The 13,588-nt window shown below is 34.4% G+C and overlaps 1 protein-coding gene across 1 annotated transcript in view; it reads right to left on the bottom strand.

Moving 5' to 3' along the window:
• The window catches only part of ADGRB3 (adhesion G protein-coupled receptor B3), a 448,004-nt gene that overhangs the window by 216,406 nt on the left and 218,010 nt on the right, over window positions 1-13,588 (bottom strand). Inside the window, exons 9-11 of the mRNA XM_042817191.1 lie at window positions 11,644-11,838; window positions 7,431-7,499; window positions 3,275-3,383 (exon numbers count right to left, since the gene is read on the bottom strand). Of these exons, the coding sequence (XP_042673125.1) occupies window positions 3,275-3,383; window positions 7,431-7,499; window positions 11,644-11,838 (373 nt within the window). The remainder of the gene's footprint in view (window positions 1-3,274; window positions 3,384-7,430; window positions 7,500-11,643; window positions 11,839-13,588) is intronic.

Raw genomic sequence — 13,588 nt, 5'->3', positions numbered from 1 at the left:
ACAAATTGAAAACAAGAATTCACATATTTTTAAACACTTTTTGGTACTACAGAATTAAGGCTAAGGCAGAACAACAGCAACTGTATAGATCTTGTCTCAGTTGAGATCAACATAAACATTCCCTAAGTTCTTGCTACAGTCAGCCAGATAGAGTCACATAGACCTCCTTAGGATAACTACAGAAAAACTCAATCATTCCAATACATCCCTTACTGCTAACAACCGTCAGTTCCCATCTCACTGTTTCACCCGAGTTCAAGCATTTTGGTCAATGAGTTGCACAGTAATTATCCTGTCCTTTTTCAAAGAACTGAGCAAGGAGTAAAGTGGAGGACTGGATAAACACACTTCAAGAATGAAGGCAGTCAGAATAAGCCTATAAATCCATTTTACTTCTCTTTATCTTTCATCAAAGGAAGATAAAGAATTATGTAGCTAACAGCAGATGTACTCCTAAATGCCTAAAAATATCTGAGATGTGAGAAGAGCAAAAATAATCAAAAGAAAAACTATGAAGATTAAGTAGTTATATAGACTAGCCAGTGCACAGCATGATTTCTAATTCAATTGGAAAGTTGTTGCTGTTCCACATGTGAAACCATGGATATGTAGAGATAGAGATTATTTGAATGCATCTTATTAAACATTTTCAGTGTGTATTTTTCCACATTTTCCTAAGGACAGATCAGATCAGAAAGCAGTAAGTCATACCAAGTAGCACAGACAGTGCTCTTTAAATAGACTCACCTTTCTATTTTGTCATAAAAATGCTATGGAATAAATGTTTTAAGACAGTTACTTTCTTTCCTTTATAAATATGTGCAGAGTCTAGCCTAATGAGGGACTGACAATTGGAAGAATCTTTAAGTGACACTACATTGCAAACAGTAAACAACAGCAATAATAAACCACTTGGTATAAGCAAATGCTTCCCACATTGCCTACTGAAAAGTTTTAAGCATTTTAAGATTGACAGAGGTTTTCTAGGTTTTTTTCTGAGTTCTTTGACATCTCTCCAAAATAAGGCTGTACTGGTGCTTACAGTTCTGTCAATCCAAATATAAACTGGACAAGAATCATAAATATTTATTATTGTACAGAAAGCTAGATTTTTGATAAGGACATTCCAACTGTTTCCCTCTTTCTTTTCAAATCAATTTCTAAATGACCTTATTTTCTGAATATTTCTTCTGATTCGCTGAAGAATCGACTGTCATATTAATGCATGGAGATCATAACTGAAAATCTGGAAGAAAATACTGAGATCAGAAGTTTTTCTATCAGATAGTCATTACAAATGAACAAATAGAAAGCCTCATGAAACTGAATATGTATGTCTATGGAGCAGGATGACATGCATGCCAAGGTTCCAAAAGAGCTGACTGATGTGGATGCCAAACTGCTCTCCATCATATTTGAAAAGTTGTGTCTGTCAGGTGAAGTCCCCAGAGACAGAGGAAGGGAAACATCACTCCCATTTTTAAGAAAGGAGAAAAGAAGACCCATATAACTGCAGACCAGTGAGTCTCACCTTCACACCTGGGAAAATTATGGAACTGATTCTTTGGGAACAAATACTAAGGCACATGTGAGTTGAGGAGGTGATCTGAGACAGACAACATGGCTTCACCAAGGGCACGTTGTGCCTCACCAATCCACTGTCCTTCTGTGATGAGGTAATGGCTTCAATGGACAAGGGAAGGGCAACTGATGTCATCTATCTGGAACTGTGCAAGGCCTTTGACATAATCCCACACCACAGCCTCTAACTTGGAGAGGTAGGGGTTTGAAGGGTGGACTATTCAGTGGATAATGAATTGATTGGAGGATTGCAGCCAGAGGATTGTGGTCAATTGCTCTGTATCCAGGTGGAGGCCAGTGACAAGTATGTTTTAACATCTTGATCAGCAATGTAGACAATGAGATGAGTCCATGCCCGGCACTCCCAAGACAAGAAAGATATATTGCTGTTGGAATAGATCCTGAGGAAGGTTGTGACGATGATCAGAGGCCTGGAGCACTTCTCCTGCAAAGACAAACTGAGGGAGCTGGGCTCATTTAGCTTGGAAGAGTCTCTGAGGAGACCTCATTGTGGCCTCCCAGTACTTAAAGGTAGCTTATAAACAGAAGGAAAATCATATTTTTATACAGACAGATAGTGATAGGACAAGGGGGGAAAGTTTTAAACTAAAAGAGGAGAGATTTAGATTAAATATTAGAAGGAAATGTTCCACTGAGAGAGTGGTTTGGTACTGGAAGAGGATGCCCAGAGAAGTTGTGAATACCCCATTGCTTGAGCTGTTGAAAGACAGGTTGGATGGGACCCTGGCAAACCTGATCTAGTGGGTGATTCAAAGAAGGGGATTTGGACTTAGATGATCTTTAAGGTCCCTTCCAACTTAAGACAATCTATGATATTTTGACTCTACAGTTCTATGATTCTATGATATGACTACCTGACCACCTAACATTTTCCTAGTATTAGAAAATTGCAGGTGTAGAATGTTAATTCAGTGATGAAGATACTGAGCAAACAAGAAACACTTAAAAAAAAGCTATTCAAACTCATTTTTGGTTGATTTTTTTAACAGAATGCAGAGAGATTTCAGGAGCATTTATGGCAACCACTGAGTGTAATTCATTTGCTAAGAATCTTCGTATTTGCTATCATTTAATTATGTTGCCCGGCAACTCTACAGAGCTGAAAACAAAATTCTAAAACCACCACACAAAGAAAACCTGGCATAAGAAACTAAAGGCTTACTTATTTTGAGAAATAATGCATTTTGTTTTTATCTTTAATTGTTGCTTCTCTGTCTATCTTGATTATTTTCACACTAGAACATGTGCAAAGACATTGGAGAGTACAACATTAATAGATAATGTCTAAAAATTTATATGTCTCAAGCCAATAAGTATTTAATTATTGTCTTAATTAGCAGGAATTTCTAAGTACCATTTGAGTCACTGTTTATTCTGGGAAGGCTACAGAATATAGCTATGGTTCATAGCTTTTTTATGATAATTTTTTGAATTTTATTTCACCTAAAATATTTCTCTCATATTTTGAGATAGAATTATAAAGATAAGTGATGTGTACAGTGTACCAACTGTATTAAATCAGAAAGCATATAACCAAGCATCAGAGATAATCTCAAGGAGGAGATGGAGTCCAATCTGTATTGTAATAGAAACAGCAACTCTAAAGTACATACTTGGAATTTCTGATTTTCAATAGGTCATAAATATCATAGAAGAAATTCCTATTTCTTACCTACATTTCCAGTCATTAGGTATGAATTCTGAAAGTCCATCATTCCCATTCCAACAATGTGTATAAAATCTTCAATCACCTGCATTAACTCCACCGAGCCTGGATAGATCTAACAAAGGAAGATCAGATACTCTGTAACTACAATATCAAAATCTCTATGGCAGCAAATTCAAATAAAATCTTAACACAGTCCAATGGAATGTGAGATGTAACAGTTGAATTCTCTTGCCATTTTTAAATACATAACATTCTGCATGATTTTACAGCAACCACATTTGCCATTAGATCCTCAGCTGAACAAACACTACTTCCCATAAAGCTACACAATCTGTGCAATGTTTGCTGTAAGTCATTGCACTTATACAACAAACAAACAGTGCTTTACTGAACATTACTCTCAATGTAGGCTAAGGTATTTCATGTCCTAGAATAATTGTAATGCATGCGTTTTTTCCCTTCCCCTGGAAGATATCTTCAATAGCTTCAAAAATTGTATAATGAACAGATAAATTTTACCCTGGCTTCTGCACCATGATAACCATTTGATGCTTTAGTCATTATTTAAGTATAATTTATTACTAGTAATACAATTGTTTTGCTGATGTGGAATAGCTGGATCATTGATTAGCTGAGGTTGGAAAGGGCCTCCAGAGATCATCTAGTTCAACTGTCTACTCAGAGAAGGATCAGCTCCAGCGGGTGCCAGGATAATGTTGAGCTGCAGCTCCATCTCCAAGGATGGAAAACTCAGAGTCCATCTGTGCAACTGCATTCAATTGCAGTCATTCATACACTGAAAGGGTCTATCTTATATTTAAATGAAATTTGCTGTATTTTAATTTGTGTTGGCTGCTCTTTGGACTGTGACTGGTATCTATCACTGAGAAGAGTCTGTCTTAGGCTTTTTTACTCCCTTCACCATGAATCTATAAAACTGACAGGATTCCCACTTTTTCCAAGCAAAATGGCAGCTCTTTCAGCCCCCATGCTATATAATCTAGTGTCCTAAACACCTTCATGACTCTACAATACGTTGTATTTGCATTGTGAAAGTAGCTTATCACCATGACTTTCAAAGTGGTAAGGACATTTAAAAAATATATATTTTCAAAGCTATAACAATTACAAAATAATTAAAAATGCCTATATTCAGCAATAACATATAATTAAAGCAGTTATTAAATACCAAAAAAATGCTGCTGATATCACATGCATAAAATTAATTTTTGGTGGTTATGATCTTTGTCATGAACAGGATAATTTTTAGTAGTACAGGTTGTTTTTTTGTTTTTTTTTTTTGTTTTTTCAATGGAAAAAGAATGGATCACCTGCTCACATAGCTTTTTTCCTTTCTATTAGCGAATTCTCCAAATTTCAGTTATGAGCAACATTCAAATCACTTTTTCTACTACTAGGAGGATGGATTCCAAAAAATATGCCTAGGCTGACTATAAATTTGAGTATGATATACTCCATCTTCATCTCACTTTATCTGTCAAGATCTGTAGCTATGTGGTTCAGGATACTGGTTTATTCAATGTGGGTTGTTTCCTGCATGGATATTTTTACAAAAGGTAGGGCAGCAATATAATTTTTGTGAAAAATGCATGGTGACATTTATGATCCTAACATTGCAAATGCTGCTTCAAGTGAAGGAGTCTTCCATTTTTCAAATGATGAGGCAGTGAGATTCCAAATGATGAGACAGCGTGTTAGCCTAACTCATCTTTTTTTTTTTTTTTTTTTTTTTCTATCCACCTTTTTCATAGCACACACACAGATTATGTATGAAGACTGAACTTTGAGAAGATACATTATTTCTAGTTCTTTCACAAGGCATTATAATAGTTATAACAGTTCAGCACAAACTGTTGAACAGTCAGTGTAATAGAGGTACTCTTTGTTTCGACATGTCCGAGGCACTGACTAGTCAATAGGTTCTAACAGAATGGTGATGAAAAATACGGAGAATATCTCCTGAGTTTTGAAACATTATTATCATTATTGCAGACTTGAAGTGGTTTTCTGTCTGCTGCGCTTAACAAAAGCCAAGTACTAAAGTGAGTACTACTTATCTGCATCCTATGTAACTTGTAATTAATCGATTAACCGTATCAACTGCTGGCATATAATCTAGAAAAAAATGATGTGTTGAGGCACTGCAGCTGTATACTTTATAGCAAGTCAGCAATTTACTGACAATGAATAAGATTAGTAAGATTTTATTTTTTTTTTTCCTAGGAAAACAATGCAGAAAACACTCAAAAAGATCCAGGCTAACATATACTGTGGAGTTCAAGGAAATAATGGGAAAAAAAAAAAAAAAAAAAAAAAAAGTAGGCTAGACTGCCACTTTGTTTACAATGTTGCATTACAAAAAAAAGGAAAAAATGAACAAACAAATCCAAAATAAATCAAAATAAAACAAACCAAACAACTATTTTTAATGAGTAAGTGATGCTTGATATAGATTGCACTAGCAGTACATTACAACTTGCATATTTGCTACTATGATTTTGACTAAACAAGTATTTGAACAGACCATAAAATTTTAAATAACATTGCTTTTGTTTTAAAATCCAGTTCTATTTTACCATAACTTTTAGAATCATAGAATAGCTCAGGTTGGAAAAGATCTTAAAGTTCATTGAGTCCAACCACAACCTAACCTTACTAACTCTAACAACCCACCACTAAATCATGTTCCTCAGCACCACATCCAACTGGATTTTAAACACATTCAGGGAGGGAGGGATTACAGTTTTTCCTGATATTCTAACTAAACCTCCCCTGGCGCAACTTCAGGCCATTTCTCCTCATCCTGTCACCTGTCACAAGTGAGAAGAGACCAATCCCACTCTTGCTGCAATGACCTTCCAGGTATTTGAAGAGGTTCCATCCACCAACACTAAATAAAATGAGATACCTTGTCTATTTTTGTATCTGGATCTTACATAGAGGTACAAGAAAAACAGAAGAAAAATTTGATTCCTTACTAAATTCCTATTTATCAGCTGCAGCATCTTATAGAATCATAGAATCCTTAGAGTTGGAAGAGACCTCTGAAGGCCGTTTAGTCCAACCCCACTGCAATGAACAAGGATACCATAGTGAAAGCAGGTTGCCCAGGGTGTGATCCAGCCTGGCCTTGAAAGTCTCCAGAGATGGGGAATCTACTACATCAGTAGGCAACTTGATGCAGTGCCTCACCACTCTCACTGTAAAAGATTTTTTCTTTATATCTAACGTAATTCTACCCTCTTTTCTGTCCAAAGCAAAGTTTGTATGAGTAGAGAAACATCTTGATCTTCTCTTTCTTAGTCATTATAGACATGATTACTCCCACCTACTCTGAATGTCTCCATTGTTTGTATCTGTATATAGGTCCCTGTTTATCCTCATTCTCACTGTTACTTGTGTCAGAATGAGTTTGATAATTCTATGGTCCTGTTCATAAATATAAACAGTGTTCTTAGTATAAACATGTAAGAAACACTATAATCCATGTAAAAAAATGACTTTTAAAGTGAATATTAAATTTCTTTTTTAATTATAATGCTTAGCTAGCTCAATGCTAAACTTCACTACTTTACAAAAAGTATCATAATATCTATCATAGTCCAAAATTGGTCTCTCCTAAGGATCACATCTGATCTCTTAAATACAAGTTTAGAAAAGGTCTACTGTTAAATTTCTGTAAGTACTTTGGTGGTGTCATAAGAATTCTTTGGATGAGCTTTGATGTGTTCTATATAATACAGGCATGATTGTAGCTAGCCTTTACAAATACTTTTTGGCTTTCATATAGACTTCATTACAGCAAGAAAAGACAAAACATAATGAATAATCCCATTGAATGCAATGAAAATCTCTTCATCAAGAGAAGCTTCTTACATTCTTAATATAATTTTAGTCTGAGGAAGTAGACAATGGGAACTTTTGGAAAAGCATCACTTATTTCCAAAATATTGTCTTATTTAGGATTTCCTTCTACTTACAACAGGGTGCATGTTTAACATCAGTTTTAAAAATTATATGTTACTCTTTATCTTGACTGACTAAAGTAAAATGCTGCTTCTAGTTAAGAAATACAATAAATATAATATAGTCTGCCTGCAATTTTTTAAACTGACGGGTTACAAAAGGCACATCTTACCTGTTGTGCATCTTCCCATTTCTCTTTATTTTCTTCATCTAAGAGATTACTAATGATTTGAAAGAAGTTCTGAAAAGTGAATTAAATACAAGACAAAGTAAAATTACTTTCAAAGACATAATTGTATCCTTAAGTCAATATTGAGAAAGATTTCCTTTTTGTGTTACAGATGCATTTCTGCAATCTATTTTCTGTCACAGAAAGAGATGACATTAAAAAATATTAGACTGACAAAAATATACATATTTTACAGTTAATTATTCATTTCTGGCTGTATAATTATATTTCACACTACCACTTTATATAAAATAAGACCCATATTAAGCTTGCTCAACTTCTAAATGTGATGGTGTTTCGTTTTTAAATTGTTCTCCTTCCAGAAAATAGATTATTACATATTTTTCAAACAAAGTATGCCAAGAAAATAATTGGCCCAAAGTTACTGTTTTCTATTTGAAACAAGAAAATGATCTTTAATGACCACAAACTATGGGTACAATTGGATTTCATTGCCAAATGCTGCCTGAGATCAGGCGCATCTTACTTTTTGCCTCTATGCTTTGACAGAAAAAGAATAATCCTCTTCTTTGACCTTAACGTATCACTTTCTATTTCTGATTGTCCTATTGATTTTGTTGTAATTAAGCAAAGATAAAAGCAATAAATCACAATTTAAAAGAACATTCTCTTCCAAGTGTTTGTGCAAAACTGTTATTTCTGCTTTTACTGGTTCTCTTTCCCAGTTTTATTTTCATTTTGTTCATCCTTAAAAACAAATGGTTTGTGCAGACTCTGCTCTTCTAAGCTCTGTTTCATTTTTCTTGCAGACTGACAAATTTGGCTATAGCCTGTCAATTACAATTTTTCTGTTCCTTCATAAAAGATACCTGAATCTTCCACTGACCTTAGCAGAACTGTATGATCAAGATCCTTGCAGCCTCTGAAAATTTGACACACTATTTTATGTTTATTGTTAGTTACAAGAAAGTATTAAAATTACCATTAATTAATAGATGCATATAAAAAAGACAAGTAAAACAACAGATGAGCAATAGTGAGTTTAAGATACACACCGCATTGATAATTAATGATGTTTATGAGCCTGGTGACAAGAATGTCTTGCTTCTTAAGATCACTTTTATCTCTGTTAAAGTTCTATATTGAACTTAGTGTTATACTTAATGTTATACTTGTAGTAGCAGTGGAGGTGGCAATGTATGAGGGTTTTTCAGTCAGCAATATCAGTGTTTTGTGAATTAAACAAATATGGGTTTTAATGGCTTTGCTGCATTAATTATGAATATGTATGGGATGCACTCCAAAAAAATGTGACAGAGGAATACAGGGTGAAAAAACTTTCACCTCCTTTGACTACTCTTTTTCATTATATTAATGTTGTAAGAAGCAACACTGTTATTTATTAAAATGATTGACATCTTCAAAGGCCAAACTGTGGAAGCATTATGGATGTGATCTGATGATATTACTGCAGTAAACACTGGATCTCCTCATAGCATCAAGATCCTTCCTGTCATAGTAGAGTTACGTATTGCTGAGCTGACCATTATAGAAAAAGCTGTGACAACACAGAGCTAGGTTTTGAAGTGCTAAGTTTTTGCCAAGGCTTATCTAAAGATAATGCCAGTTACTGTCAGGAATGGACAATAATGTTTTTCTAATTTAATTTCCTGCCTTTCAATCTTTTTCTTTTTTAATACAATGGATGCAGTTCTCTACTCCAGTCCAAATTCTTTGACTCTTTATGCAGGCATAAAACTGTCATGAATCCTTTTGTATGGCTTCAGAAGAATTCCTCCCCAGGAGGAATGAATGGATAGCCTTAAGTCACCTCCACTTTTGTACTTCTGCCTAGGAAGCGTGTGGGAGGTGGAAGCTGGGGGAAAAAAACATTGGGCAATCCTGTTCACCTTTGATTGATATTATAGTCCTTGTGGTTAATATGAACAGAATTGTCACAGAATCACAGAATGGTTTGGGTTAGAAAAGACCTAAAAATTTTACTCTTTATCTAGTGAAGAAAGTAGAATGGAATTAAAACACCATATGCAGTTTCCTCAGTATTTTGAGCAAGATCATTTATTTTTCCCACTTTTGTCATGTACTTTGATGGTAGGCTAAAAAGTATGAAAAAACATAAGAATAAAAGTGAAAATTAAAACAAAATATAATTTTCAGAGCATGGTAATGTATAGCATAGATACCCTACACGTGGACATATGAGACTGATGTTATTCAATCAGGATTTCATTTTATACTGTCAGAAATAAGTATCTTCATATATTTCTTGTACAAAAAGCATGCTTCATTCTGTTTCTTTTTTTTTTTTTTTTTTTGAACATTATACACTGGTTTTCAGAATTTCACCTAAGTTTGCAATTTGTTCAACTTTCCATTTTTTTCTCTTTGAAATTCTGTGCCTTTTTTTTTTCACCTCCAGATGGGATTTAACAATTTTGATATTCAGGCAGTTGTTTCTTTAGTTTGAGAAAATATTCCTTATTTCCTTTATAATATCCCTTACCAGCTTTTGCCTTTTCGTATTTCTTCACTTGATAATGATTAATTAAAAATTACTAAAACAGTACAAATAGTTTTCCTCAGTCAGTTCTGACAGAATATGTTTAAGAATATTGGCAAAAGTTCTACATAGCTAAACTGAACAGAACTTTTGGCATTTTCATTAGCAGGAAAAGAGAATAAAACTCTAATATATGTAAATTCCAAATGGCCTGATCTGCTAAACCCATGAACAAAACTGTTCAAATCAAGCAGATTCTTAACACTGTTTCCACCTAAGATTTCTGTGGTGCCCTCAAACCGTGACAAAATCATATTGGACTGTGAGATTGTTCAATGAAGTAATTAAAATAACATTTCATAGTTAAATTTTGCTGAAGGTAGAAAAAGATATTGAACTTTATTTAATTAAAAATAAAAATAAAAATCCTAACGAGAGAACCGCATGAGAAAATGACCAGCTAAAATGTAGGTTGCTCTGAAAGTAATGTCTCCAATTTCTATCCATGAAATCTACAACACATGCAGAAAGAACAATAACAGTATTTGACATAACAAATAACCCTATTTTTCAACAGTCACCACCATTACCCAGTTCATATGGATGATGGTAGAAATGCTCTTCATTTCCTAGTGTGACAGCTGTGCATGGCTATTCAGAACATGGCTTTTCTCTCACACCCCTGTTGCCACTGCTGAAACAGAGCACCTACCACCTAATTGTACTCACATCTACTTTTTGGTCTCCACAAACGTTCAAAAGTGTCAATGCATGCCAGTGGGTGCAATTTTTTTTCCACATGGAGGATTCAATGACACACCTTTGTTGTATATACACTTTCAGTTAGACACCATTTTGTCAGACTGCCCCTCTGCTGCCATCTATAAAAATGGCAATAAGACATAATAGAATATTGCTAGAAGGTACACCCTCAACTACCATATCACCAAAATTTGCTTCTGACACAGTGGGCCAACGTAAGGAAATAGGAGGCATTACTTTCAAAGCATTTCTTTGGGAAACACAGATCAAAATACGTAACTTTTAGCTAGCTTCAGGATAATGCAATAGACCTTAGTTTCATATGGAAGTTCTTTTTTCTATGTGGAAAATTATGTAAGAAAACTGAAAATGTAATAGCAAGCTCTGGAAAAAATGGCTTTTCAAAGATACATACACATATATTTGCACACAGAGATTCCAAGGTGTAGTTATGATTTGAGTTACTTTCACATAAGAAAAAACTTAAACACAAGTTGCATTAAAACTTAATAATTAATTTATGAAATATCTTTTTTTCCGTAAATATTATATACATTCACTTAAGTATACTTAAGGTCTTTGAAAAATTTCTAAAATTCCCAAATATGGATGCAACCAATATCCTAATCCATATTTCCTGTAAAATATTTATTTTATAAACACTGCACAACAATTCATCCACTCCATTATGTAGAAATATTGTATTGTTATTTCTCATATAATGTTCATTTGTTTTTTTCATTAAATACAGCTGATTTTTTTTCTATTGTAGGTGTGTATCTTAGTTTCATAGTAAACAATGTTTAGATCTATCTTTCAGAAATAATTTCCACATTGGTGCAAATATGTGACATTCAGTGTATTGACATAAACTGCACCAGTTGAATCACTCTCTTCCAGTGCGTCTCTTACCTGTACTCCATCTGATGCTGGGATGTAACTTGCTCTTTTAAATGTGTCTGTAACATTTCTGAGAATTTCCACAGAAATCAGAAGGTCTCCTGCATAAAAGTTTTTCCTCTGTGTTAAATCCAATAGTGTCTTTGTTACCTGGGACATGCCATCACCAGCCAACATCCTCTGTCCCTTTGCGAGGTGCTCTTTAATCTGTACCAGAAGAACAAAACGAATATCAGAACCTACTTTACTGAGAAAAAAAAAAAAAAAGGTATAATAAATTCAAAATACAACATAATATTAACTAATAAATCTATTATAACAAAGTTCATCCTGTTAAAGTGAAGACAAACTAGCAGTAGAGTATGATGACCACATTTTCCTTTATCAGAGAATCACAAATTTTATACTGACAGATTTGTAGGTGTTCTATTTCACCTGTTTACTTCTCCTAGGACACCAGCAACATCTCAAAATCCACATTCTTAAAGGAACCCAAAGGACTGGACTGTGACTTTAATCTACTGCTGTGCTGATGCAAGGAACTTCTCCAAAAGAACAGATCCAATACTGACACTCAATAAACAACTAAGAGCTCTGAAAGGAGTAAATATTAAATATTTTGTATAGGTCACTCCATGGATACCCTTCACTTCTGGCAGCTCAATTTACACAGTCAATACAAAAGTGAGATTTGGATGGTGCTCCCTTTTCTAATACTAGCAGCACAACTTGGAACAATCGTGTTAGTTTTTCAGGACATGCAAAGCTTAGAATTAGGATTTGCTCCAGTATAGCAACCAAGAGAGCCTATTTTAGCTATAGCCCACCAAGCAGACCAGTACAGGACAAGTGTTAAAGGTAATCCAAAATGCATATGCTGGTAATCATTGTCCTGATAAGAAACTGAACTTGTGGATCCGATCACCTCTTAAAACTTAGTTCAGCATTAGAAAACATGCATAGCATATCACAAAGATGTCACAAGATGCGCAAAGGCTGAAAAAGTGAGCATATTTTAAACATCTTTCTTTTAAATATACATAGCATTTTTTACAAGTTCTTCCAAATTGAAACTACATTAAATAAAAGTTAAATGACCTGAGATAGACAACAGCATAAGCAGGAGGGTTAAAGAAAAAGTTCTACTCAGGTGGCTACTAAAATGCCAATACCATCTCCTAAAATGCATCTTCAATTGATTTTAAGCCTGTCCCTGTTACTGACATCTGCAGGGGATCATAACTAAATTAATGTAGTGTAGTGGTGAAGCGCAAGGAAGAAGTTAAAGATCTTTGTCACTTACAGAACTCCCCAGCCATTTTGTCTGGGTATGTGTGGCTTCACTTACAAAAAAACCCAAAACAAAACAATACAGAGAATGTAGTAAAAATAGTACACCACTTAAAGGGTTCAAAATAATTTTCATGAAAATTTCCCATTAAAAATGTAATAATTTGCTGACATGTATGATCTAAATAGCTTTTTTATTCATCATGTAGCACTGTACTTCAGTTACACTCTCAACTGGTCTTGATATGAATCACATACATGTAACACAGCTGGAGTAGGGCTAAGTGGCTAGGTTGTTATGTCTACTGTCTTAAGTCATCTTTACAGCAGGTGGGGATTGCTATGAACCACAAGAGTCAATTCCACACCCTAAGAATACTTAAGACTTTGAACAACTATGAAGCACTGGGTTTGCCTGGGATATACACATGCCTGTTGCAGGATGGACAAGCAATGGACACACTTTGAGCCATGAGTACAAAGGTACAAGCATCAATGTACAATCAAATATTTTCAAAAAAATCAGTGAGGAGAAATAAGCCTGTCACTTTCTTTTTTCTTTTTTCTTTTTCTTTGACTAATTTTTCAGCAGAAATACCTCCCTCAGTCGTAAACCAACCATCTGAGCAAACAAACAATCAGAAAAAAATTAATTATACAGGAAATT

This window comes from Centrocercus urophasianus, unplaced genomic scaffold, assembly GCF_019232065.1.
Source record: "Centrocercus urophasianus isolate 14NV4802_14NV808 unplaced genomic scaffold, USGS_Curo_1.0 seq_10, whole genome shotgun sequence".
Taxonomy (NCBI): domain Eukaryota; kingdom Metazoa; phylum Chordata; class Aves; order Galliformes; family Phasianidae; genus Centrocercus; species Centrocercus urophasianus.
Note: the sequence above shows the minus strand (reverse complement) of the source record. Positions and strands in the feature narration are given on the sequence as shown.